This window comes from Cnephaeus nilssonii, assembly GCF_951640355.1.
Source record: "Cnephaeus nilssonii genome assembly, chromosome: 20".
Classification (NCBI taxonomy): Eukaryota; Metazoa; Chordata; class Mammalia; order Chiroptera; family Vespertilionidae; genus Cnephaeus; species Cnephaeus nilssonii.
Genome location: NC_137091.1, coordinates 28,539,973 through 28,562,417, shown reverse-complemented (window position 1 = coordinate 28,562,417; position 22,445 = coordinate 28,539,973). Strand labels below are relative to the sequence as shown.

The window sequence follows — 22,445 nt, the reverse complement described above, 5'->3', positions numbered from 1 at the left end:
CTTTTCCAGCTTCTGGAGGCTTCCCAAATGCCTTGGCTTGTGACCCCTTTCTTTATTATCACTCCAACCTCTGCTTTTGTCATCACTTCACCTTTTCCTCTCTGACCTCTGACCTCTCCTACATTCCTGTTTTAAGGACCACTTGGATCATCCAGGACACTTGTCCCATCTCAGGATCCTTAACTTGCTCTCATTTACCAAGTCCCATTTGCCAGGCCATTCAGCCGAGGACATCTCCAGGGGCTGACCCCGCTGGGTTTCCCTGTCCCTTAGCTGTCACATGTCTCTCGCAGGAGGACTTGTGTCCCTCCTGGTTAACGGCCACAGATCGAGCTGCCTTTAAAAGTCCACGGTTCCTGTCATCTGAAGACCTTGAGGCTTTACCCCTTCGGTGTCTGGTTTACTCCCAACAGCATTTTATTAATCTGCCTTCAGTGGGCCGGCTGGGCAGAAAGCTGCAGGGAAAAGAGGGGACTGCGAGCTCAGGGACAGGGTCAGACAGGGCCCCTACCTGCTCAGAACTGCCGTGCTCCACAGCACGTTAGCATGTCCCGGGAGCTTCACAGAAACTCGAAGCCCACCTGCCCAACCAACTTCATCTGCAGCCCTGATGGTGGGTCCGGCATTGGCAGTTAAAGACGTCCTTGGGCATTCTTGTGTGGCCAGGGGTCAGAACGCTGCTCTCGAAGCTCAGAATCGGGCAGAGGGAAAACACATAAGTGTCAGAAATGGAATGTGATGTGCCCTTGCTTCAACAACAGCTAATAGGCATGCCCACTTCTGGGTCGTGAGCGTTCTCATGGAACCCTCCCACAGCTTTGCAGGGTAGCAGTGTTATCACCCCACTTCACAGGTGACCAGCGAGGCCCTGGTCACAGTCAGTGAGTGACAAGGTCACCCTTCAGTCTCAGGCACTCTGGCTCCTGAGACCTGTCTCCAGAACTTTCTATCACACTTCTTGGGAAACAAGCTGAGGTCACTTTCTCCTGGAACTTTCTAACCTGTCTCTGACCCATCGCACTCTGAGGAGTAGGAAAGGATGGACCGAGGGAACAACCCTTGATGACAGTTGCTCCCCTGGTAGGGTGACACCGGAGAAGGAAGATGGCTCCTGAGTGTGGGCGGGCACTGGGCTAAACCACCACCTGCCTCATCCTAGGGCACCCGAGTGCCACCTCACTGCCTTCCTGTGCCCGGGAGCACCTGCCGCCCACACAGATGGGCCCCACAGGGCGCTTCTCTGCTGCTACGAAAAGGTCACCCAGCCCTGGGATGCTGGCAGAGAGCATAGCAAAGCCCCTCAGAATTAAGAGGTTTTCCCATTGAGTGGAATTTCACAGCCCAGTGGCCAATTTCTAAGTCATGCACATTAATGGGCAGCTAATGAGGGACCCAGGCAGGTGCGGGAGCTGAGATTAAGGAGTACAAAGCCACAGCCGCTGTTCTCTCTCTGCTTTGGGGCAGCTTTGGGAGGGAAAGTAGAAGTTGGGGCTACATTGGAAGGCCTGGGAGAGCCTATATCAGCCTTGCTGCTGCAGGCCTCCACCTGCTGCCACAGCCTCTCCCTCCCCACCATGCCCCAGGCCCGCCTCAGACCCTGGTGCAGTAAGAAAGTCCTTTCCCAGGTGCCTTGACCTGGCTCTCCACCCAAGGAACCCCAACCTCAGAACACCTCGGCCTTCCTGGGAGCATTGGCTCATTCCCTGGGCTGAGCCTTCGAACAGGCACTCGCCACCCCCCCCCCCCCCCCCGCCAATGTCTTCCCTCCTGGCACCTCCTCTAAGAAGCTCCTCCCGATTTCCCTCCCTCCTGGAGTCTCATGGTCCACTCTTTCTCCTCTCCCAGCCTGGCATGCATAGGTGCTCAATCAATCAATCCGTGTTTGTCGAATTACTGTCTGACTGAGTGGTTGCGAGCACAATCAGACCCCAGATCTGTGGGGTATGGTGTGCTGAATGGTGACCCCTAAAAGATACATTCGTGCCCCAGAGCCTATGAATATGATCTTATTTATTTTTTTAATATGTTTGTATTGATTTCAGAGAGGAAAGGAGAGGGGGAGAGAGAGAGAAATATCAATGATGAGAGAGAATCATTTGATCGGCTGCCTCCTGCACGCCGCATCCTGGGGATCGAGCCCACAACCCAGGCATGTGGTCTTAAACAGAATCTAACCCAGGACCCTTCAGTCCGCAGGCTGATGCTCTGTCCACTGAGCCAAACCGGCTAGGGCTGAATGTGATCTTATTTAGAAAAAGGGTCTTTGCAGGTGTAGTTAAGGATGTCGAGATGAGATCATCCTGGACTATCTGAGGGAGCCTAAATCCAATCACCACTGTCCTTATAAGAAAAAGGACGGATACAGACACAGGAAGAAGACCATTTGAAGAGAGAGGCAGAGGTTTGAGTGATGTGGCCACGAGCTAAGGAACCTGTGGAGCCCCCAGAAGCTGGAGGAGACAGGAAGGTCCCTCCCCTAGAGCCTTTGGAGGGAGCGTGTCCCTGCTGACACCTGGACTTCAGACTTCTCGCCTCCAGACCAGTGAGAATTATTTGTGACAGCCGACTCAGGAGATTAACCTGTCCGGGAAAGTATGTGATGTTCCTTTTTGTCTTTTCTGGAGTCTGTGTTCTCATCCTGCCATCTATTCACTCACTCACTCTTTCACCCCTTCCTGTCCAGGGCACTGTCAGGGTCAGGGCATGGTGTGGGAGACATCATGGCATTGCAGGCTGGGATGACACCCACTCAGGGCCAAAACCCTGTCCTGTCACTTGGCAGTGATGACCTTTTCTTTCATTGATTTTTTACTTTTGTTTTAGAGAGAGAAGAAGGAAGAGAGAGAGAAACGTCCATCAGTTGCCTCCCCTATGCACTCTGACCAGGGATTGAACCCACAACCTTTTGGTGTACAGACGATGCTCCAACCAACCAAGCCACCCAGCCAGGGCGCCAGTGATGACCTTTTGAGCCACTGGCTTCCCCTGCCTGAGCCCAGTTCCTGCTCTGTGAGCTGAGGCAGCTCCCCTGGAGCCAGTGTAAACACTGCCAGAGACATGGCCCAGCTCTGAGCTCCTCAGCCATGATCCTGCTCCCTTCTCACTGGTGCATGCTGGGAGGCCAGCCACACTGCAGGTCAAGCGTTTATTGACCACCTGTTGTGCGGAGCCTGAAAAGGTATGAAGAGAGTGGGCCCCAAGGAAGTGACACAGTTAGAAACTTCATGGAGAAAAAGTGTGGGGCGGATCTGGTGTCCCACAGATAAGGGCTGATTGGGTGAGGCCCTGGGCATTGAAGATGTTTCTAATATGAGGCAGCGGTTCTCAAAGTGGGGTCCCCAGCCCAGCAGCATCAACACCATCTGGGAGCTGGTGTTGAAAAGGCGATTCTCAGACCCACTGAATCAGAAACGCTAGGGATGGGGCCCCACAATCTGTGTGTTAACACACCCTCACACAGGGTTTTGAGCCTTGGGTACCAGGGATAAACAGTCACATCTGAATTCAAGATCTGACTTCCCTAGGCCTGCATTTTCTGGAACAGGGCCGTTTTTTTATACTCTGCCATCAGTTGACAATGTGTGGGGTCAGATTGGTGGTCTCTACTCAAAGGGTGGCCCGGGGACCAGCAGCACCTGCCTCCCGGAGCTTGTGAGAAACGTGATTCTCCACTCCTCTCAAGATGGGATGAACAGGAATCTGCGTTTTAACAAGACCCCCAGGTGATTCTGTGCACGGTCAGTGGAGAGCTTCTCCACGGAGTACCTGCTGCCTGCCTGGGCCTCTGCCTGCCTCCCTCTACAGCTTCCTGCACCCCCTGGTGAGGCGGACACACAGACCTGTGCAGATGGGCTTGGGGAGATCACTGCTAACAGGTGACAGATGCTGCACTCCGAGCTCTTTCCTCCCCCCTCATACTGGGGGTCTCAGGCATGGAGGGAGGAGCCATTGGAGAAACTGACCCAGGTCACTGCATGAGATCAGGTGTGCCCCTTGATCTCTCCCAGCTGATCTCCCTCTCCCACTCCGCAGTCGGTAAAGCCCCGCCTTCAGGGAGGAGGGGAGGGAGCCTTCAGACTTCCTCAGGCCAGAAGTCTCAGAAGCTGCAAGTTCTTGGGACAGATGGCCCTGACTTCAAGTCCCTCCTCCCCTAGGTTTTGGGACATGACCCAAACACATGCTCTTTAGGGCTCCCTTAGTTCAGGACTCACTCAAGACTTGCCCTTGCAGAGCTGGAATCGTCCTTCTTCCACCCCTCTGGGCCCAAGAAATGCAGCGGAACCACCTGGAGTGAGCCTGAGTCTCCGTCCCTCCTGTCTCTCACCTTGAAGTTTGCACTTGGTGGTAAGGACTAGGGCTGTCTGAGAGGTGGGGAAATGGGGGGAGGGAGCCGAGGGCTGTGATGGGCAGGAAGGAGTTCAAGGTTTAGAAGAGGAAGGGGGAGGGAGGAGGGGTCCTTCAGTTTAGTTGGAGAGCAGGAGTGAGGATAAGCTGGTAGAAAGCTAGAGGGGGAGGGGCAGGGGCGACATTTCTGGAGGTGGAAAGAGGAAGAGAAGTGATGGGCCAATGAGTGAGCAAGGAAAAGGGGCAGCAGAGGTGCAGGAAGAGGGAGATGTGGTAGCTGGGACAACGGAGAATGATACTGGCTATGAACGGGAAAGTGTGAAGACTGTTCTCTCCACCCTTCTGCTGCTTCTAGCCATGGAGGGACAGACTCCTGGAGGAAGAGGCCTTTTGGAAAAGCCCGTGACCGCCAGCCGGGGTCTGTCCTCACTGAGCGCTGTCTTCATCCTCCTGAAATCTGCGCTGGGGGCCGGCCTGCTCAACTTCCCCTGGGCCTTCCACAAGGCCGGTGGGGTGGTCCCCGCCTTCCTGGTAGAGCTGGTAAGCCCCTGGGAAGCTATTTGGGGGGTCTCCCCGGGCAGGATCCAGGTAGCATCCTCAGTAGCAGAGCTGCCTGTCTTAGAAACTGTGTACATCTGTGGGGTTTGATTTTCTGCCCGCTGAGCTCAGGAGGGGAGCAGATAACTGTACCTGGGCACACAACATCCTCTACCTGCCCAATCTGCTGCCAGGCACAGCACCTGGACCCAATGAACCTGACATCTCTGCTGGGAAAGCGCTGAGAACACTCGGTCTCTGAGCAATCGCCTGGCCAGTTGACCTCACTTGTCCGCTGGTCTCAGGTCCACGTTCAGATCAGGTCAGGACCAGGACTGGCTGGGACACCCCCACCCGAGCTGGGCCAGGCCCTCTGCTGTATCAGAGGCCGGCAGCCACTTCCAGGGCCTGCCTTCCAGCTGAGCTCCCTTTCCAGGAAGTCAGGGCTGAGCGGCTGTAGCAGAGAAGAACCACTGATTAGCGCAGCTTTATCTTGTTTGCAATGATTCTTTTCCTGGCTGCCAGGAGCCCGTGTTTTGTGGTAAGCTCTGACAGGTATCCCAAATGCTTTTCCATGGCAGCCAGCTGATAATGGTCCTGTTCTTACTGGCCCTGTTCTGTGTGTAGGCCACAGGGCTGGGGACAAGATACCTGAAATATCAAATAAGATATTTCAGACAGTGGGTAGTGTTAGGAGGGTCACATGACAGAGGGTGGAGCAACATGACAGGTGGTTAGAGGACTCTGAGGGGGTGACATTGCACTGTGCCCCAGTGGAAATGGAAGGACTTATCCAGGTGCATGAGAGGTGCAACATAACTGTTTGGATGGGTGCAACAGAAAGGCTGGCCTTTCAGCTCTGGCCAGTGGGCTCAGTGGTTAAAGCGCCAGCCTTCGCACTGAAGGGTCAAGGGCAGGTGCCTGGGTTGCAGGTTCTATCCCCAGCCCGGTTGGGGCTGGTGCATGAGGCAACCAATCAATGTTTCTTTCCCTCTCTCTTTCTCTTTCTCTCACTCTTCTCCCCCTCATCCTTCCCTCCCTCCCCTTCTACTCTCCCTAAAAAAACAACAATGGAAAACAATATCCTAGGGTGAAGATTAACAAAACAAAAGGCTGTCCTTTCAGACAATGAGGAGTTAATGTAGGGGGTGTGGTTGGGCACAGAGGTGCCCAGTCTCCGTGGCAGGCAGGGCTGTGAAGCAGAGCTGTGGCCCCCACTCCTCACACCCCTGCAGCACTCCTGGGCACCTTGCTGAAATGCAGATGCTGACTCAGCAGGGCTGGGCAGGTCTGAGGCTGTGCATCCTGATGAGCTCCTGGTGACGTGGAGGCTGCTAGTATGGCTTGCACATTGTACAGTGTGGTCTAAAGACTTGAATAAATTGAAACCCTGGACAAGCGAAGGAATCAGACTGGTAATGTGCACTCAGACCCTCCCCGCCTCTCCCCTCCTCTTGGGAGACTTCTACCCTATCCCCTCTGCAAGGGGCCAACTTGGACTTGGGGAGCAATTAAACATTCCCACCACCAGGAGGTCAGTGGTGCGAGAGGTGGTAGGTCTCTCATGACCCGTTAGCATTGGAGGATTACTAAGATTTAATGAACCTGACCCTCAGAAGTTGCAGAGGCGGAGCCTGGGCATGAGCAATAAGGGCTCTTTGCTGTCTGCCAGGGTCCCTCCCGGAATGCCTCACTGGCAGAGGCATTCTCCCCACCCCCCTTCCCTTCATCCTCAAGTGCCTGTCTACTGAGTGCCTGCTATGTGTCAGCACTTCTCTGGGGACTAAATGGTGAGCAAAAAATGCCACAGCCCCCGTGTTCACAGAGCTTAGAGGCTCTGGGTGAGAGATGTTGGAGACCCTGTAGCAGGGGTCCTCAAACTACGGCCCGCGGGGCCACATGCGGCCCGTCGAGGACATTTATCCGGCCCGCCGGGTGTTTTTGCCGCCGCTGCCTGTCCTGCTTAGCAGCCGACTTAGCAGTGTGCATAGGAATTTGTTCATAGTTTTTTTTTTTTAAACTATAGTCCGGCCCTCCAACCGTCTGAAGACAGTGAACTGGCCCCCTGTTTAAAAAGTTTGAGGACCCCTGCCCTGTAGTATATGTTCAGTTGTAAGCAAATGTCCTTGGGCTACTAGACCAAGGACCACAAACTGAGTGGATTAGAACAGCAGAAATGTATCCTCTCACAATCCTGGACACAGAATTGTGAACGCAGTCTGTCAGCAGGGCTCTGCTCCCTCCTTCCTGCCTCTTCCAGCTCCTGGTGGCCCCAGGCATCCCTTGGCTTGTGGCCACATCACTCCAGCCTCTGTTCCATCATCACGGAGCCTTCTTTTTATGTTTTCTGTCTTGTCTAAGGCACTTGTCATTGGATTTCAGGGTCGCCCAGACGGTCCAGGATGACCCCATCTCAAGGTCCTTAATTACACCTGCAAAGATCCCTTTTTATTTAATTCCATCTGCAGAGACTGCCCAGTAAGTCACCTGCACCGGTGGTGGAGGTGAGGGTGTGGACTTGTCTTCTGGGGACCACCATTCAGCCCACAGCAGGCACAGTGTACCCAAGAAAGCATAGTTCTATGAGAGCCTAAGATGGGGGGCTGAGTCCACCTTAGGGTAAAGTGTCTGGGAGGCTTTCTGGGGGAAATGGCCTTGGAGAGGAGGGGGAAGATTAGGTGTTCCCCAGGTGAGGGGAAGTGGTGGAGGCGGGAGGGTGTTCCAGGCAGAGGAACCGGCATGGGCCAAGGTTCAGGGATCGAAGGGAAGCCGTGTGTTCCTCCCAACTTGGAAGTTCCAAGTTCCTCTCTCACAGTCCAATTAGATGCTCCTCCTCAGCAGCTGTATTGTGGCGTCTGGAGTAACACAGAATTAATCTGCTTGTCAGGGCCCTGCGCTCTCTGAGCATGTCCCAGCTCAGCATTCTTCTTCCCCAGTTCCCGGCAGGGGTGTGGAGGCCTGGAGACCAAGATCAGTTTGGGGCAGGCAGCCATCGGTCCTGCAGAGGCTCAAAACCATTTAGCTCCATGCAGCAAGTGGGGCTCCCATGCACCAGTGGGGGTGTCCAGTGGCACAGGCAACTTGGGAAAGCAGTTTGGCAATTTCTTAGTTAAAAACGGGTCTAATCTATGACCCAGCGATTCTCCTGAGTGCATGTCCAGGAAGACAAAACACACATCCTCAAAAGGCCTTGTTCCGGTTGCTCAGCGCTTTATTCACAGTAGCCAGAGACTAAGAACCACCAGGTGCCTGTCAGCAGCAGGCTGGAAGAAGCAACTGTGACTGCATCCATACAGAGGGGTGGCACTCGGCAAAAATAGGAGCAACATGTGACCACCAGTGTGGCTGGATCTCACAAGCATGACACTGAGGAAGAAGCCAGATACCAAAATACGTTAAAGTAGGAAAGTATTAGATCAGTGGTTTCTGGGGACAGGGTTGGGGCATAAAGTGACTGGGACCAGACAGGAGGGCATGTCAGGGTGGTAGAATGTTCTGTGTCTTGATAGAGGTGCATTTGTTGTGCCTCTTCAGGGGATGACCCTTGTATACATGTGGCCCATGCAGTTTTAGCACCATCTGGGTTTCTGATACCTCATTTGTCCATCTGGGCAGAGTGGTATGAATCCCAGACTGACCGCCAGCAAGGCCTCAACAGTCCACCTGCCCTGCAGCTCTAGTTTCAGGGCAGGGGAGGGGCCCCAGGCCATAGGCAGCGTGACTTCTACAGGTGAGAGGCCCCGTGGAGGCAGCTGGCTGGGTGTGGCCTTTGGGAGCACCCTGGCCCACAGTCCTGCTCTGCAGGTCTCCTTGGTCTTCCTGATCAGTGGGCTGGTCATCCTGGGCTATGCCGCCTCCGTCAGTGGCCAGGCCACCTACCAGGGTGTGGTTGGACGGCTGTGTGGACCTGCCGTCGGGAAGCTGTGTGAGGCCTGCTTCATCGTCAACCTGCTCATGATCTCGGTGGCCTTCCTCAGGGTGATCGGGGACCAGCTGGAGAAGCGTAAGTACTTGCACTGGAGGTGGGGTGGCCTCAGGGTTCGGTGTTCCTTATGCCCCCTGAGGCTCCTGGTTTTGAACAGGACGGGGACACCGAGCGGGACCCTGAGGGACAGCAGAGACCGAGACCACCCCTGAGCTCCTAACGTCCTGGAGAAGGGAGACTTGGAATTAGTAATTACCAGCACAAGGAGAGTCCTGGTGGGGGGCAGGGGCAGGCTGTGGCTGGCTGTCTAGTGGGGCCCACTGCAAAGAAGCCCCTGTGGGGGAGAACCAATAACACCTTGAGTTTTGGAACGTTGGAGACTAAACCCCATGCACCTGGGCCTCTAGTTCCCCACTAACAATTTCCCTCTAAGCACAGCTTTAGTTGCATCCCCATCAATTTTGATATGTTCTATTTTCATATTTGTTCCATTCAAAACATTCGTTAAATTTTGCTGTGATTTCTTTGACTTACAGGATGTTTAACGTTGTGTGGTTTGATTTCTAATTATTTGGGACTTTTTTTAGATCCCTTTTTGGGTTCTATCTTCATTGCATCATGGTCAGACAACACACTTGGTGATTTCCATTTTCTTGGTATTTGAGACTTATCTGTGGGCCCCAGATGTTCTGTGTTGGTGAGCATTTTGTGTGGGGTGCAGTGTTCTGGAAATCTCCATCTAGTCAAGGTTCTCCACAGCTTTGAACAGGTCTTCATAGCCTTGCTGACTTTTTGGGTCTAGTTATTCTATTCGTCTGAGTGAGGGTGTTAAACATGCAATCACAGTTGAAGATTTTATCTTTCTCATTTTTAACTGTCCAGTTTTCACCTCATGGTCCTTGAAGGTCCGTCATAGGCACCCACCCACGAACTACCCTTTTATTGTTATGAAATACCCGCTTTTGTCTCTGGTGATACTTGGTCACTAAATCACCCTTCTCTACTATAAATGTAGGCCCTCCAGCTGCCTTCAGATTAGTGGTTATGCAGTATTTCTCTTCCCGTTCATGCTCTGTGAACCAAACTGTGATGTAGGCTTTTCAATGCATTTCTCGTAGATAGCATATGGTCGGATCTTACTTTTTTTTTTTTTTTTTTAATCATCTTGACATCTCAGACAGACTTCTAATTGGAATGTAATTATTGATATGGTTAGATTTCGCTCCGACGTTTTGATGTTTCTCCGTCACTTTAACCGTGAATAAAAAGGCCCCTGGCTCTGGGGTGCTGAGATTAGAGGCTTCTATGTTTGGGGCTGCACTCTTACCCAGAAAGCATTGAGGTTGGTAGATCTGAGCCTACGGTGGGTAAATGGGTACAAAATGCCCTGCTTCCAAGTGGCAAGTCGAGGCCACATCAGTTTCACCTCGGGTCACCGGCCGTACTGGCGTGTGAGGAAGATTCTGAAGCTGCGTGCAGGCTCAGCTGTAGAGCCCAGAGTGATTAGAGTTGATTAGATACAGGCCACCTGGTTCTGGGGGAGGGGGAGGAGGTTTTGACTGGAGAGGAGAGGCATTGTGTGTGTTTCTGGTTAGGTATTTGGGGGGGGGGGGGTCTTTCTGGAGCAAGTCCAGGCTTCTCAGGAGGAGGACTACCTAGAGGTTGGGGAAGTCACTGAATGTATTGGGTACAGATGAGTTGACTCTAAGTGACTGGTACTGAGGGCGTCAAGGAATGACCCAGGACGTGCAGGTTCAGGCAGGAGTCAGTATCCATGGCGTCAGAGCTGGGTTCCGGCTGCAGGAGATCAGTGGAGTGGAAGGGCTCGCCCACGCGGGCTCTGACACGCACCCAGATCTCTGCAGCTTTGGTGCATGCATTCTCTTGGCATCTCTGGCCCAGAAAACCTGCCTCCCCTCCTGCATGGGCATCTCTGTACAGTGACCTCGATGTGGAACCGTCCCCTTGCGTCATTTCAGTAGAGTAAGCTATTCTCATAAGGCATTTATTTGTTTGCATGGCTGGCTTTATTGAGCATTTGGGGAGGACAAAGAAAGGGCAGTGCGAGTAGTCAGTTCTCAGCCACCCCCAGTGGGGTTGTCGGGGCCCTCTCACCCCACAGGTTCCAGCCTCAAGCCACCTTGCCATCTCCCCTTTGCTCTCCCTTCCCCCACCCATCTGTCTTGCCTCTGATACCAACTACAAATTCTCCATCGTATGTGGTGGAATAAAACAGTCCCAGGTTCTTAGTGTTCCCTCCACTGAGAGGTGGGTGGGGTCTGTGCCCCCTCCCTGAATCAGGGTGGGCTCTGTGGCGTCTTGGCCCAGTAGAGGATGGCAGATGTGACACCATGCCAATTCCAGGTCTGGCCTTTAAAAGGATGGGCAATTTCTCCCTGGGTCTCCGGGAGCCCCCAGCTGCCATGGACTAGGGGTTCCATGTGGAGAGGCCCAAAAACTGCAGGGAAGGCCCAGCTGAGCCCAGGTGTCCCCACCAGGCACCTGATGTGGGGAGAGCCATCGAGAACCCTCCAGACCAGCCCTCCCACCAGCCAAATACCCACAAGTGACCCCCATGGGTTGCACATGGAGCAGAAGTAGCCAGCTCAGCCCTATCTCATTCTTCACATCCTGCTCCTGGCAGATAATCAAGTGGACGAACCAGGCCATGTTGGGGTAGCTTGTTGTGCAGCGGTGACAGAGAACATGGCTTTGCCCAGCACCAAAAAGCCACCCTGGCCCCTGCTAAACCCACACACCCACTGAGCTCCTAAGCAGAAACAAAAGGTTCTGTTACAAGAACATAAGGGCCCAGGTGCCTCAGGGCAGGTCATTTGTCTCACTTGTGGCTGGATTCCAGCACGGGGAGCAGTGCCTGGCTGGTAGGAGCCCAGTGAGCATCTGTCGAATGAGTTTCTGCAGCCAGATCTTTCCTTTGTGGTGGCACATGATGGGGTCCCCATCACGCTTGTCCCATCCCTTTAGACTCACAGGGCTGACAGTGCCCATGGCAACCCCTGCCAGGGATGGAGAGCTGGGAGCTCGGGGCAGGGCTCTGACTGCTGGGTGAGAGCCACAGGCTCACCGCGGCCCCCCCTTCCTCCCGCCTTCCCACCAGTGTGTGACTTCCTCCTGCCCAGTGTGCCACCCACCCTGCCGCCGTGGTATGCGGACCAGCGCTTCACCTTGACCCTGCTCTCCATGCTGGTCATCCTGCCCCTGTCTGCCCCGAGGGAGATCGGGTTCCAGAAAGTCACGAGGTACGGAGCTGCAGGCTTCCTGGCAGGGCAGCGGCTTTGACTGGTTCCCCACTGTGGTTGGTGTTGGTATTTGGGAGGGGGGGGGGGGGGGGGGCTCTGTCCGCCTCTGCTAGGGGAGCTGTTAGCATTGGCCTTCCCATTTGGAGAAGGGGGAAAACATTAAAAATTATGCAAGTAACATATGTGTGTGATAGGAAATATAGAGAAGCAGGAGAGAAAACTACCATCATGGCATAACCTGCTGCTGCTGTTTTATTTCACTATTACAGACTTCATATGCCCACGCATGCGTACACACAGGCACAGAGACAGACATACACATACTGTTTTTCGTTTTGTGGTCCGTGGCTTTACGTATATTTTTGAAGAAAAGAGTCTGGCAAAAGTTTTCATGCAAATTTGCAACTTGTGTTTCCCTGTTGTGTTCAGAGCAACAATGGACGTCTTACCTTGGAAACGGAGAAACAGTGGGTAGGGGACTAGAGCCCCTAGGTGCCCCAGCCCTCCAGTCTCTTGTCACGCCCAACTGAATCAGGGGTCCTCCTCCCCATAGCCAGTGTCCTGACTTAGATGCCACTTCCGGGGCTGTGTGGCTGTTGGAGAGACAGGGTGCCGGTGCTCATCACAGCCTCGCAGGTGCGGCCAGTTAGGAACTGGCCCAATCTGACCCTGGGCCTGGGCACACTCCTGCCTGAAAGATCTTCCACCATCCCCACCGTGCAGATGAGGGATCCAAGGTGCAGAGCCGTGAGAACTGCCTGGTACCTTGCCTGTGTGGGCAGAGCCGCATTCAGACCCCACTGTGTTGGTGGTCATGCATCGTCTGTGTGTTAGCTTCCTAGGCACCCTGGCCGCCTGCTACCTGGCCCTGGTCATCGTGGCACAGTACTACCTGGGGCCCCAGGGCCTTGCTCGTGAGCCCCGTCCTGCGCTGAGGTGAGTCTGAGGGGATGGCCTCCCATGGCTTCCCGGGGTGCTGCAGGGGATCCTGCAGGAAGGACACCTCTCCCCACTGTTAGCACAGAGCCCCGCTCCTCTCGGCGAAATCCTTGGTGTCTCTGATGCCTGAGGTCCCAGCGAAGGCCCCTTTCCCCTCCGGAATGGACACGCTGTGGTTAGTAAGAACCAGGGGCCGGCCAAGGAGCACAGCTCTAAGCCCGCTCCACCCTGGGGCTCCTGGGCTTTCGCAGCAGTGTCCCCGCAGCCTGGAGCCAGTGAAACTGGCCAGCGAGATGCCGACGCCTGGGCAGAGGGAGCAGGAGTGACAGAGGCCAGTGTGACCCCACCAGCCTGAGCAAGGCCAGGAGCGGGGGCGGGTGTCCTGTGGGGACGCGGAGCCTCACTGAGGAAGGGTTTTGCTGGCAGCTGCTTCAGGGTGTGAGCACAGCAGGGGCTTGAAATCGGATCTTCGGGTGACAGGCCAGCTCCGTAGGCATGTGACCTATGAAGTTACCCAGGGCTGCGCTCAGAAGGGCCTTGCACTTGGTTTAATGCCCTGCTGCCACCATCCCAACGTTCTTAATCATTGTTGAACAAGGGGCCTCCATGTTCCTTTTGCACTGGGCCCCGCAAATTATGTGGCCCCTCCTGGCCGACAGCTTGGAAGTGGAGCATGAGAGAGAGGAGTCCAGGGTGGCTCTGAGCTTTGGCCTGAGCACCAGGAAGGTGGCGGTGCTGTATCATAGGACAGAGGAGGAGAGAGGAGCCGGTGGCTGGGGGAGAGGCAGGAGGTGTGAGGTTGGAGTCGGTTTGAATGCCTAAGTGAAGGTACAGGTAGCTTGTCAGACCTGCGTCTGGAGTTCAGGGAGAGAGAGGCTGGGCTGGAGGGAGCAATGTGGCTGGTGTCAGCCCAGAGATGGCATGTAAGGCCCGGAGCTGGGCAAGGTGGTGCACTCAGAATCCACAGTGCCCTGTCCGGCACTGGGAGGTCGGGGGAGGAGGAGGAGCTGCGGAGGGGTGGGGAGTCAGATGTGTTAGCCTTCTGGAGCTGCTGTGACAAATGACCACAAACCTGATGGCTTAACACAAAATCAGTTTGTCCTCTCTCAGTTCTGGAAGCCAGAAGTCCAAAATCAAGGTGGGGCAGGCCAGGCTTCCTCTGGAGGCTCCAGGGGAGGGCCCTGCCCACCTCGTCCAGCTCCTGGGGTGGCCAGTGGTCCTTGGCTGAAAGGTGGACGCGTCGCTCCAGTCTCTGCCTCCATCGTCACGCGGCCTCTCCCTGGGTGTCTGTTTCCCTTCCTATAAGGACACCTGTCATTGCATTAGCTCCCAACCTACTCCTCTGTGACCTCATCTTAATTTAACTAATTACATCTACAGAGACCTATTTCCAAATGAGGCATCACTCTGAGGTTCCCAGTGGATGTAAATTTGGGGGGGGGACAGTATTCAACCAGGATAGAGGATAATAGTAGGTGGGTCGCAGGTGTCAGTGGACAAAATTTCAGGAAGTTGGTATGATCATTGCTAAATGTTGCTCCTGGTTACAATGGACTGAGCCCTGGACATCGATTTGGAAGCTGCTGGTGGCATTACTTGGTCAGGGCAGGAGAGGGAGTGAAGGCCCAGGTGGATTGGGTTCAGGAGAGAAGGAAGGAGGCAGGAAAGAGTTCTTCTGAGGAGGGGAGGAGAGGAATGGGCATGAGCTATAAGGGACAGAGGCCCCAGCCCCTGTTTTATGCTGATGGACATCTCTTAGAGAAGGAAGAACCAATGAGGAGAGGGCCAGGCTCACTGCTAATCTGCAGCCTCGAATCAGGGGGAGGGGAGGTCCTGTGCTCTGGGGACTCAGGCTAGAGCTCAGACTGTCTCTTTCCCGGGGCCTGCACATGTGGGCCCAGGGGATGCAGGCAGGCAGATGGGGTCGTGCCTACATGGGCACTCTGGTGGTGAACAGGAAGCCTGGCTGTTGAGGAAAGTGTTGAGGAAAGTGTGGGAAGCCCGGCCTGGTGGGGAGGTGCCATGAGCAGCCTTCAGAGTTAAGTCAACCGTGTGCAGCCCAGAACAGGAGTCACCACTGAGCAAGTGTCCTGTGGCTGCTGTAACGAACTACCACCACCCTGGGGGCTTAAACAGCACAGATTTACTCTCTCATCTCTGGAGGTCAGAAGTCCAAAACGGGCCTCACGGGGCTAAAGTCCAGGTGTTGGCAGGGCTGCATTCCTCTTGGAGGCTCTGGGCGAGAATCTGTTTCCTGGCCTTGCCCAGCTTCTAGGGGACACTCACTCTCCGTGGCTCATGGCCCTGCCTCCGTCTTTAAAGCCAGCAGCATTCCTTCTCTCTGACCCTATCTCCGTAGTCACAGCCCCCTCTGCCCACCCCCAGGAAAGGTTCTCATCTCAGGGATTCTTGTGACACCTTGGGCCTAGATAACCAGGATCACCTCCCACCCGAGTCCTTCCCTTACTCACACCTGTCAGCTCACTTATTCCCAGGTTGCTGGGATTCGGACATGGGCCTCTTTGGGGGCCATTATTCTGGCACAACCAGGAAACCCTGATTCTGTAGCAGGTGTTATTTACACCCCCACTTCACTATATGTTCCTAAAGGTGCTGGATGCTGGCACATAGAGCTGCTTGCCAAAGGAAGCTTGAGGGTCACCGTCCTGAAAATTCTGCCCATGCACACCTCTGTCCTTTTTGGAACTTGGGCAGAGGTCAATCCATCCCTGCACCGTTGGCGTCTGTTTGATGGACGTCAAACCATCCCTACACTGTTGGGGTCTTTTTGATGGAGGTCAAACCATCCCTGCACTGTTGGGGTCTATTTGATGGAGGTCAAACCATCCCTGCACTTTTGGGGTCTGTTTGATGGAGGCTGCCTGTGCTCCCCAGCCCTAACCTTGTGGGAACAAGCAGCCTCAGGGGGAGGCTGGGAGTTCCTGCTCATCATGCCCTTTCCAAGTTCTGCCAGCCCAGAGAACGTCAAGTTACCAAAATGTCAGCTCACATGTAATTAGAAAGTGCAACACAGAGCATGCCTCTCTTTCCATCTCCCAGACCTGGGAGTGGACGCAATAATTAAAAATGCATTTTACAGTCATGCTCAGTGACACCTTTCTGGTCTTTAAAACTCATCTTCAAGTTGAACGTGGCTGTGAAGTTGGCTTTTTGTAATAAACACCTGTTCTTGTCTGTTTGCAGTCCTTCCTCCTGGACCTCTGTGTTTAGTGTCTTCCCCACCATCTGCTTTGGATTTCAGGTAAGCTCAGCTCTGTGTTGGCGAGCGTAGCGTTGGCGGGCTGTGGTGACTCCCTGCTCCCGTGGGAGAGCGTGGCCTCCCTGGCAGGAGAGAGGGGTGAAGGCTTGTTCCAGGATGTGATGGGCTGTCTTCCAGAGACTGCTTGTGTGTTGGAATCTGGGTTCAGTGAGGTGTGACTTGCTGTTGAACTGGGGAACCCGGCCCCCACTGGCAGCCAGCAGCAGCAGCAGAGTGGGAATTGAGCACCTGTCCCTCCATCTGTAAAACCCTCGCAGGACTGTCGCCACGCCAGGACACCCAGAGTTGGCCATGTCCTCAGCAGATCTCTGTCCCAGGGGCCTCGGTGAGGAAGCATCCTGCCTCTGGAGGCGTGGAGGCCGGGGGCTGGAAGGTGTGCAGGGGGCTGTGTGGTGGGGGCAGAACGTCTGAAGAGTCATGGACTGAGGGTGGGCTCTGTGTGCAGTCCAGCTGAGGGGCTTCTGACAGCCCTGGGTGGGCAGGGCCAGAGACACCCTCTTTCAGGCACTGATGTCTGAAAGGCATCTTGAAGAATGTGTGGGAGGCACCAGGTGAAGGGGAGGGCGGTCCAGCTAGAGGAGACAGCACAGGTGAGGGGGAGGGGGGAGAGGGGGGAGGGGAAGAGCATGCCTGGTGGGGCTGCAGGGCTGTAAAGGGCTCTGCTAGGTGGGGTCCCTGGGGTGCTGGAGGGTACGGCGGAGAGCGTGGGCTCTGCTCCCTGCCTTCTGGGTTTTCCAGGCTCCTAGCAGGTGGCAGCTGACTCCATTCTTCAGTGTTTATTTTAGGAAAGATTTGCCTCTCCTAACAACCTACCCACCACGCCAACAGCAAAACCACCCCAAAGCCAAGTCGAGTTGGCAGGGGAGGTGGTTCAGGAGTGACAACATCTCAGCTTCCTACCCTGAGGTTTTTCTTCCCTTAGCCACCAACTGGCTCCTGTTGCTGTTCTTCATCTTGCATTTTCTTTGAGAAACATTTTTGAAAAAAATCTTGAAACATTTCCATTTCTCTTTCTTATAAATGAGTTGATGGTATCACTTCTGGGGCTTAGCAAGCCATTTATAAGAAATTCTCACATTTTTTCTTGCACGCCCAATATTTTGAAAGATCTAGAGCAGTGATGTTGCTGTCAGCTGTTTGTCTGGATGTGGTTTAACGCCCTCTCTCCAGTGTCTGAGCACCATATGGTGTGGCAGGCTCCCACTGGGGGCTGCTTTTCAGATGCTTCCCGGGGGTGCTCCCCTCACCTTTGCCTCAGCTCCCTCATTCCATTCTCCTAGCAACCGAGGCCTGGCTGAGGTTTCCAGGGACAGGGATGCTGGATGGAGATTTGGGAAAAGATGTGAATTGCAGGGTGTGGGTGGGGCTGAGGCCAGAGGCCAGGGGCTGTCAGGGTCTGTGTGGATGAGGGCAGGAAATAGGAAGAGAGGGGGCAAGACTGGAGGGCCGTGCGAGGAGGGGAGGTCTCCTTGTCCTCAGGAGCCCTGGCCTGGTTCGAACACCACCCCCACATTTAGCAGCCCCACCACCAGCTGCACGGAGCTGGTAAGAGGGGCCTGCGGGAGCAGAGTGGGTGCGGGCTCAGCTCCTGCCATCCCGGCTGCACTGGGGACTTCTCTATTGCTGTTTAAACAACAGCTTTCTTGAGATAGAACTCACGTAGCATGCATTTCACCCACCTGAAGTGTAAGATCCAGGGGTGTGGTGTGTTCACAGAGCTGTGCGACCATCACCACAGTCGATTTTAGACCATTTCATCTCCCCAAGAACCCTGAACCTGTTACCAGTCACCCTACCCCCTTCATCCCTCCCTCAGCCCCTGCAACCATGAGTCTCCTTGCTGTCTCTGCCTGCCTGCTGTGGACGGTTCACGTAAATGGAATCCCACGACGCTGGTCCTTTGAGACAGCTCTCACAGCGTCGTGTCCACCTGGTGGATGTGTCAGTGCTCTGTTCCTTTTTATGGCTGAGGCATATTCCACCGTTTGCTTATCCATTCCTCAGCCATGCACACCAGGCAGTTTCCACTTCTTAGCCACCGTGGGCGCCTCTGCCCTGCATCCTGTCTCAGCGAGCCTGCGCACAGCCAGCCCCTCCCACAGGTGGTGCCGGCAGGGCAGCCTCCCCTCCCCATCCCGGGGGGACCTGTTGTAGCTTCCCTATGAAACCAAGAGAAACGTGACCCAGGAATTTTAGGACAAACAGAGAAAGAAGGGCAGGGCTCATCCAGACCCCGCCAAGCATTTTCCCCATTTCTGAGTTTGGGAGACAGGCAGGGGGAGCATTGATCCACGGAGTTCCCTGCCCCGCGGTTGAGGGTCCCCAGGGATTGAGGGCTCCTGTGAGGCCAGAGAAGTCCCAGGAAAGAAAGCCGAAGATGCACTGGTGCCCCGAGGCTAGTCTGTCCTAGAAGGTCCATGTGAGCTCACTGGGGACCATGTTGGGCTAGTTTATGTGGTACCCAGACTTGCACTGAGTCAGACTGTAAGATTTGAGTCCCGGAGAGCTTGGGCTGGGAGGGGCAGCCTCCCTGTTGCCGGGTGGATTACATAAAGGGATGGGTAAGCGAGTAACCCCTGGAGCATTCCTCAGCGGTGGACTAGGCTCCCTGCTTGGCTTGAGCAAGACAGATGTGGTCCTTGATGTCAGGGAGCTGATGGTAGATGCTGAACAAGCAAACCCAAAGTTGCTCACGTGGGGCGGTGGGGAGAGGAACTTGGCAGGGGTGGTTGTGTGGGAACACGTGAGAGAGGAACTTGGCCGGGGTGGGGGGAACACATGAGAGAGGAACTTGAACTGCCTGGGAGGCTTGCCTAAGGCATGAGAAGGAGCTGCCAGGCCAGGAGAGAATCCCAGGGAGAGGAAACGGCTGGAGAAAAGGCCCTGTGGCCGCGCAGGACAGGTGGGCCTAGCTCAGTGAGAGGGGTGGGCCCGAGCCAGGAGAGTGGGCAGGAGTAGATCAGCATGTTTGGTTTTGATCAGAAGTGAGTGAGCGTGTGACGTGACAGTGGGAACCCTGACCCAGGAGCCTGGGAAGGTCCCAAACCCACAGGGCACATCCAGATACAACGGCGCCTCTCAGCCCTGCCTTCGCGTCAGGGCCTCCTGGCTGCCTGTAAGACACCCCTGCCCAGAGGCTCTTGGCATGGGCTAGATGTACTTTATATTGCATTTATGACGCTATAGTCATACTATGAAATACGCGAATCATAAGTATGTGTGCTCCCGTGCAGCCACCACCCCAGTCAGGATAGAGAACATTGCCAGCTCCTATGGAAGGCTCCCTCGAGACATTTTCCACCGAGTGACATCCACCCCACCCACACCACTGTTCTGCCTGTGTCGCCATAAGTGGTGGTTCTCAGTGGAGGTGATTGTGCCCCGTCCCCAGTGGAAATTTGGCACTGTCTGGAGACATTTTTGGTTGTAACACTGGGGGCAGATGTTCCTGGCATCTAGTGGGTCGAGGCCAGGGATGCTGCTCAATATCCTACAATGCCCAGGAGGGCCCCTGTTTGGGCTTGTTTGGCTTGTACTTCGAACTTCATGTACAGGAAAATGTTCTTTCGTGTCTGGCTTCCTTTGCAAAAACATCAAAGCTGTGAGGTCCTTTCTTGTTGAGGTGCATAGTGTGTTCATCCTTTTTCGTTGCCATGTAATATTCCACCAAATGAATATCTAGTGATTTATTTAAGCCTCTTACTGCTGGTGGACATTGGGTGGTTCCCTGTATTTTGGGACACTGACACTTTTGAGATTGTTCTGGGTGAGTCTAATGCCCAGCTACCCACTGCGCCCGCCTGTCTTCTAGTGTCACGAAGCTGCAGTCTCCATCTACTCCAGCATGCGCAACCAGAGCCTGTCCCACTGGGCCCTGGTCTCCGTGCTGTCCTTGCTGGCCTGCTGCCTTGTCTACTCGCTGACAGGTAAGGCCCTGCCTGGGGCACCCGGGTAGGGATTGGCAGGAGAAATGGGAATAATGATGAGTATTTATAGAGAGCTTACAGTGTGCAAAGCACGGCACTATGCAGTTTGGGTGCCTTCTCTCATTTAATCCTTAACACCCCCTAGGAAAGTCCCCATTTCATAGATGAACAAACTGAGGCTCAGAAGGTCCAGGGCCTGCAGGGTCATGGGTTGGTCAAGGTCTCCAAACTCCATGTGGCAAAGCTGTGACCCTAACCCTGGCCCGGCTGTCTCCAGGGCCCCTCCCTGCTCTCTGCCCCGCCTGCTGCTGCCTGATGGGACAGTGATAACAATGGTATCATCGCATTACATCTGGGTAGCGGTTTGCAAAGTGCTCTCATGGATTCGATGGATTCGGGTGCTCACAAACCTGTGATGTACGCAGAAGGGTCTTCAAAGGTGGCGGCAGTGTGGCTCAGAGAGGGGCTGTGATTTGCCCAAGGTCACTGCATGCCCACGGCACAGCCCAGGTCCAGGCTCAGGCTGGCTTCTGGGCGCCTTCCTCCAGCCCAGAGGCTGGCTTTTTCGTCTGCCTGTTGGGGCCTCTGACTTGGGAAGCCTTGGACACCATGGTTTCAAAAAACTTGCTGGGCGACCTCTCCCCAAGCAGGGGAGGTCCCCGTCAGGCTGTGGCCCCTGCGTAGGAGGGCCATGGCCTGGCCACTAAGAGTCACATCCAGATGGCTCAGGTCGAGGGCCAGTAGGATCATGAGATTAAAGGGAGCCATAGCTCTCGGCCAGAGATGGGTGTCTCAGGGCAGGGCAGGTGACTAGGCTGAGAGAGGCAGCATTGGGTTGCAAGCAAGGGGCCTGGTGCCCTGTACCCAGTTCTGTGCTGTCTGTGTGATTGTTGACACCTGGGGTCTTGGTCTTCCCCATCAGGAAAATGGGTGCACTGCCAACGGCTTTCTGTAGGTGCTGTCGGAGTGGGATGACGGGCATGAAAGGCACTGATACCGTTTTCAGAGCGCTGTGTGCCCCTGCAGTGCCCACTCCATGGCCAGGCCCCTGGTGGGCTATTTGGAAGAAGGGTTCGCAGTAGTTTTGCCCAGAGGGAGTTTTGAGTCGGAGGAACAGAGTCTCCCATAGGCTGAGGATGGGAACACCTTGGGAAATGGCAGAACAGAGAACTCTTCCAGAACCTTCTGTGGGCTCCTAGGAAAAGCCTTACAGCTGGTAGAAGCCGGTGGGTGTGTCAGAGTTGGGAGGGGCCCAGCCTTTTCCAATCAGCTCCCTGCCCCACCTCCCTCCCTCCCAGGCGTTTATGGCTTCCTGACCTTCGGGACTGAAGTCTCCGCCGACATCCTGATGTCCTACCCGGGTGACGACGGGGTCATCATCGTGGCCCGAGTCCTCTTCGCCGTCTCCATTGTGACCGTCTACCCCATTGTGCTCTTCCTGGGGAGGTGAGCGGCTCGGGGTGGGTGTGTTCAGCGCAGGGCACTGATACTGATCATGGTTTAGCCGTGCCAGGCACTGCTAGCCAGTGTGTTGTGGGACGGCCGCCATCTCTGCTTCTTAGAGGAGTAAACGGGTCAGGTAATTAGGTCACTGGCCCAGCATCACCCGGGAGCAGCGTCAGCACTGGAGCCTGGTCTCCAGCCGGCCCTTAACCACCCACTGCGTGGCCCCTCGCTGCCGGCTGCCTGACCCGGACTGACCGCCCGAGGGCTGGCGCGGTGCCTGGGGAATAGTCGCGCCTGGTGTGGAACCGGAGCCCGGCCAGGTGTGCAGGGCATGCATGGCGTGGGGCCTCTAGGGCGCCCGAAGGCAGGCAGGTGAGAGGGCTGGAGCCCGGAGCCGTGTGTGCCTGTGCTGGCGTGGCCTCCAGGTCAGTGATGCAGGATTTCTGGAGGAGGAGCTGTTGCCAGGCATGTGGGCCCAGGGCCCTGGCCAACCCCTCGGGGCTGCTGACCGTCCTGTGGGTCACCGTGACGCTCGCCATGGCCCTGTTCCTGCCGGACCTCAGCGAGATCATCGGCATCATCGGCGGCATCAGTTCCTTCTTCATCTTCATCTTCCCAGGTGAGGTGCCACTTCTCGGTGCTGCTTGTTGTCTCTCCCCGTCCCCCCCCCCCACCCCCACCCCGCTCCTCTCAGCAGGGAGTTCCTGTGTTGGGGGTCAGGGGTCTGGAGGCAGGAGCCCTGTGTAGACAGGATGGTTCCCAGCCCGGTTTCCTGGCCAGGCACGGGC

The 22,445-nt window shown here is 55.2% G+C and overlaps 1 protein-coding gene across 8 annotated transcripts in view; it reads left to right on the top strand.

The window, feature by feature from the left end:
* Window positions 1-3,157: 3,157 nt before the first annotated feature.
* Window positions 3,158-22,445, top strand: part of SLC38A8 (solute carrier family 38 member 8) — a 38,160-nt gene continuing 18,872 nt past the window's right edge. For 6 of the 8 annotated variants that reach the window (XM_079800555.1, XM_079800553.1, XM_079800552.1 and 3 more), the window contains exons 1-9: window positions 3,158-4,344; window positions 4,700-4,884; window positions 8,686-8,884; window positions 11,925-12,066; window positions 12,901-13,002; window positions 16,210-16,267; window positions 20,097-20,211; window positions 21,510-21,657; window positions 22,083-22,276. In XM_079800555.1, the coding sequence (XP_079656681.1) occupies window positions 4,702-4,884; window positions 8,686-8,884; window positions 11,925-12,066; window positions 12,901-13,002; window positions 16,210-16,267; window positions 20,097-20,211; window positions 21,510-21,657; window positions 22,083-22,276 (1,141 nt within the window). In that variant the 5' untranslated portion in view covers window positions 3,158-4,344; window positions 4,700-4,701. Of the gene's footprint in view, window positions 4,345-4,699; window positions 4,885-7,263; window positions 8,885-11,924; window positions 12,067-12,900; window positions 13,003-16,209; window positions 16,268-20,096; window positions 20,212-21,509; window positions 21,658-22,082; window positions 22,277-22,445 lie in introns of those variants that run through there. The other 2 variants (XM_079800558.1, XM_079800557.1) reach the window with 2 other exon arrangements.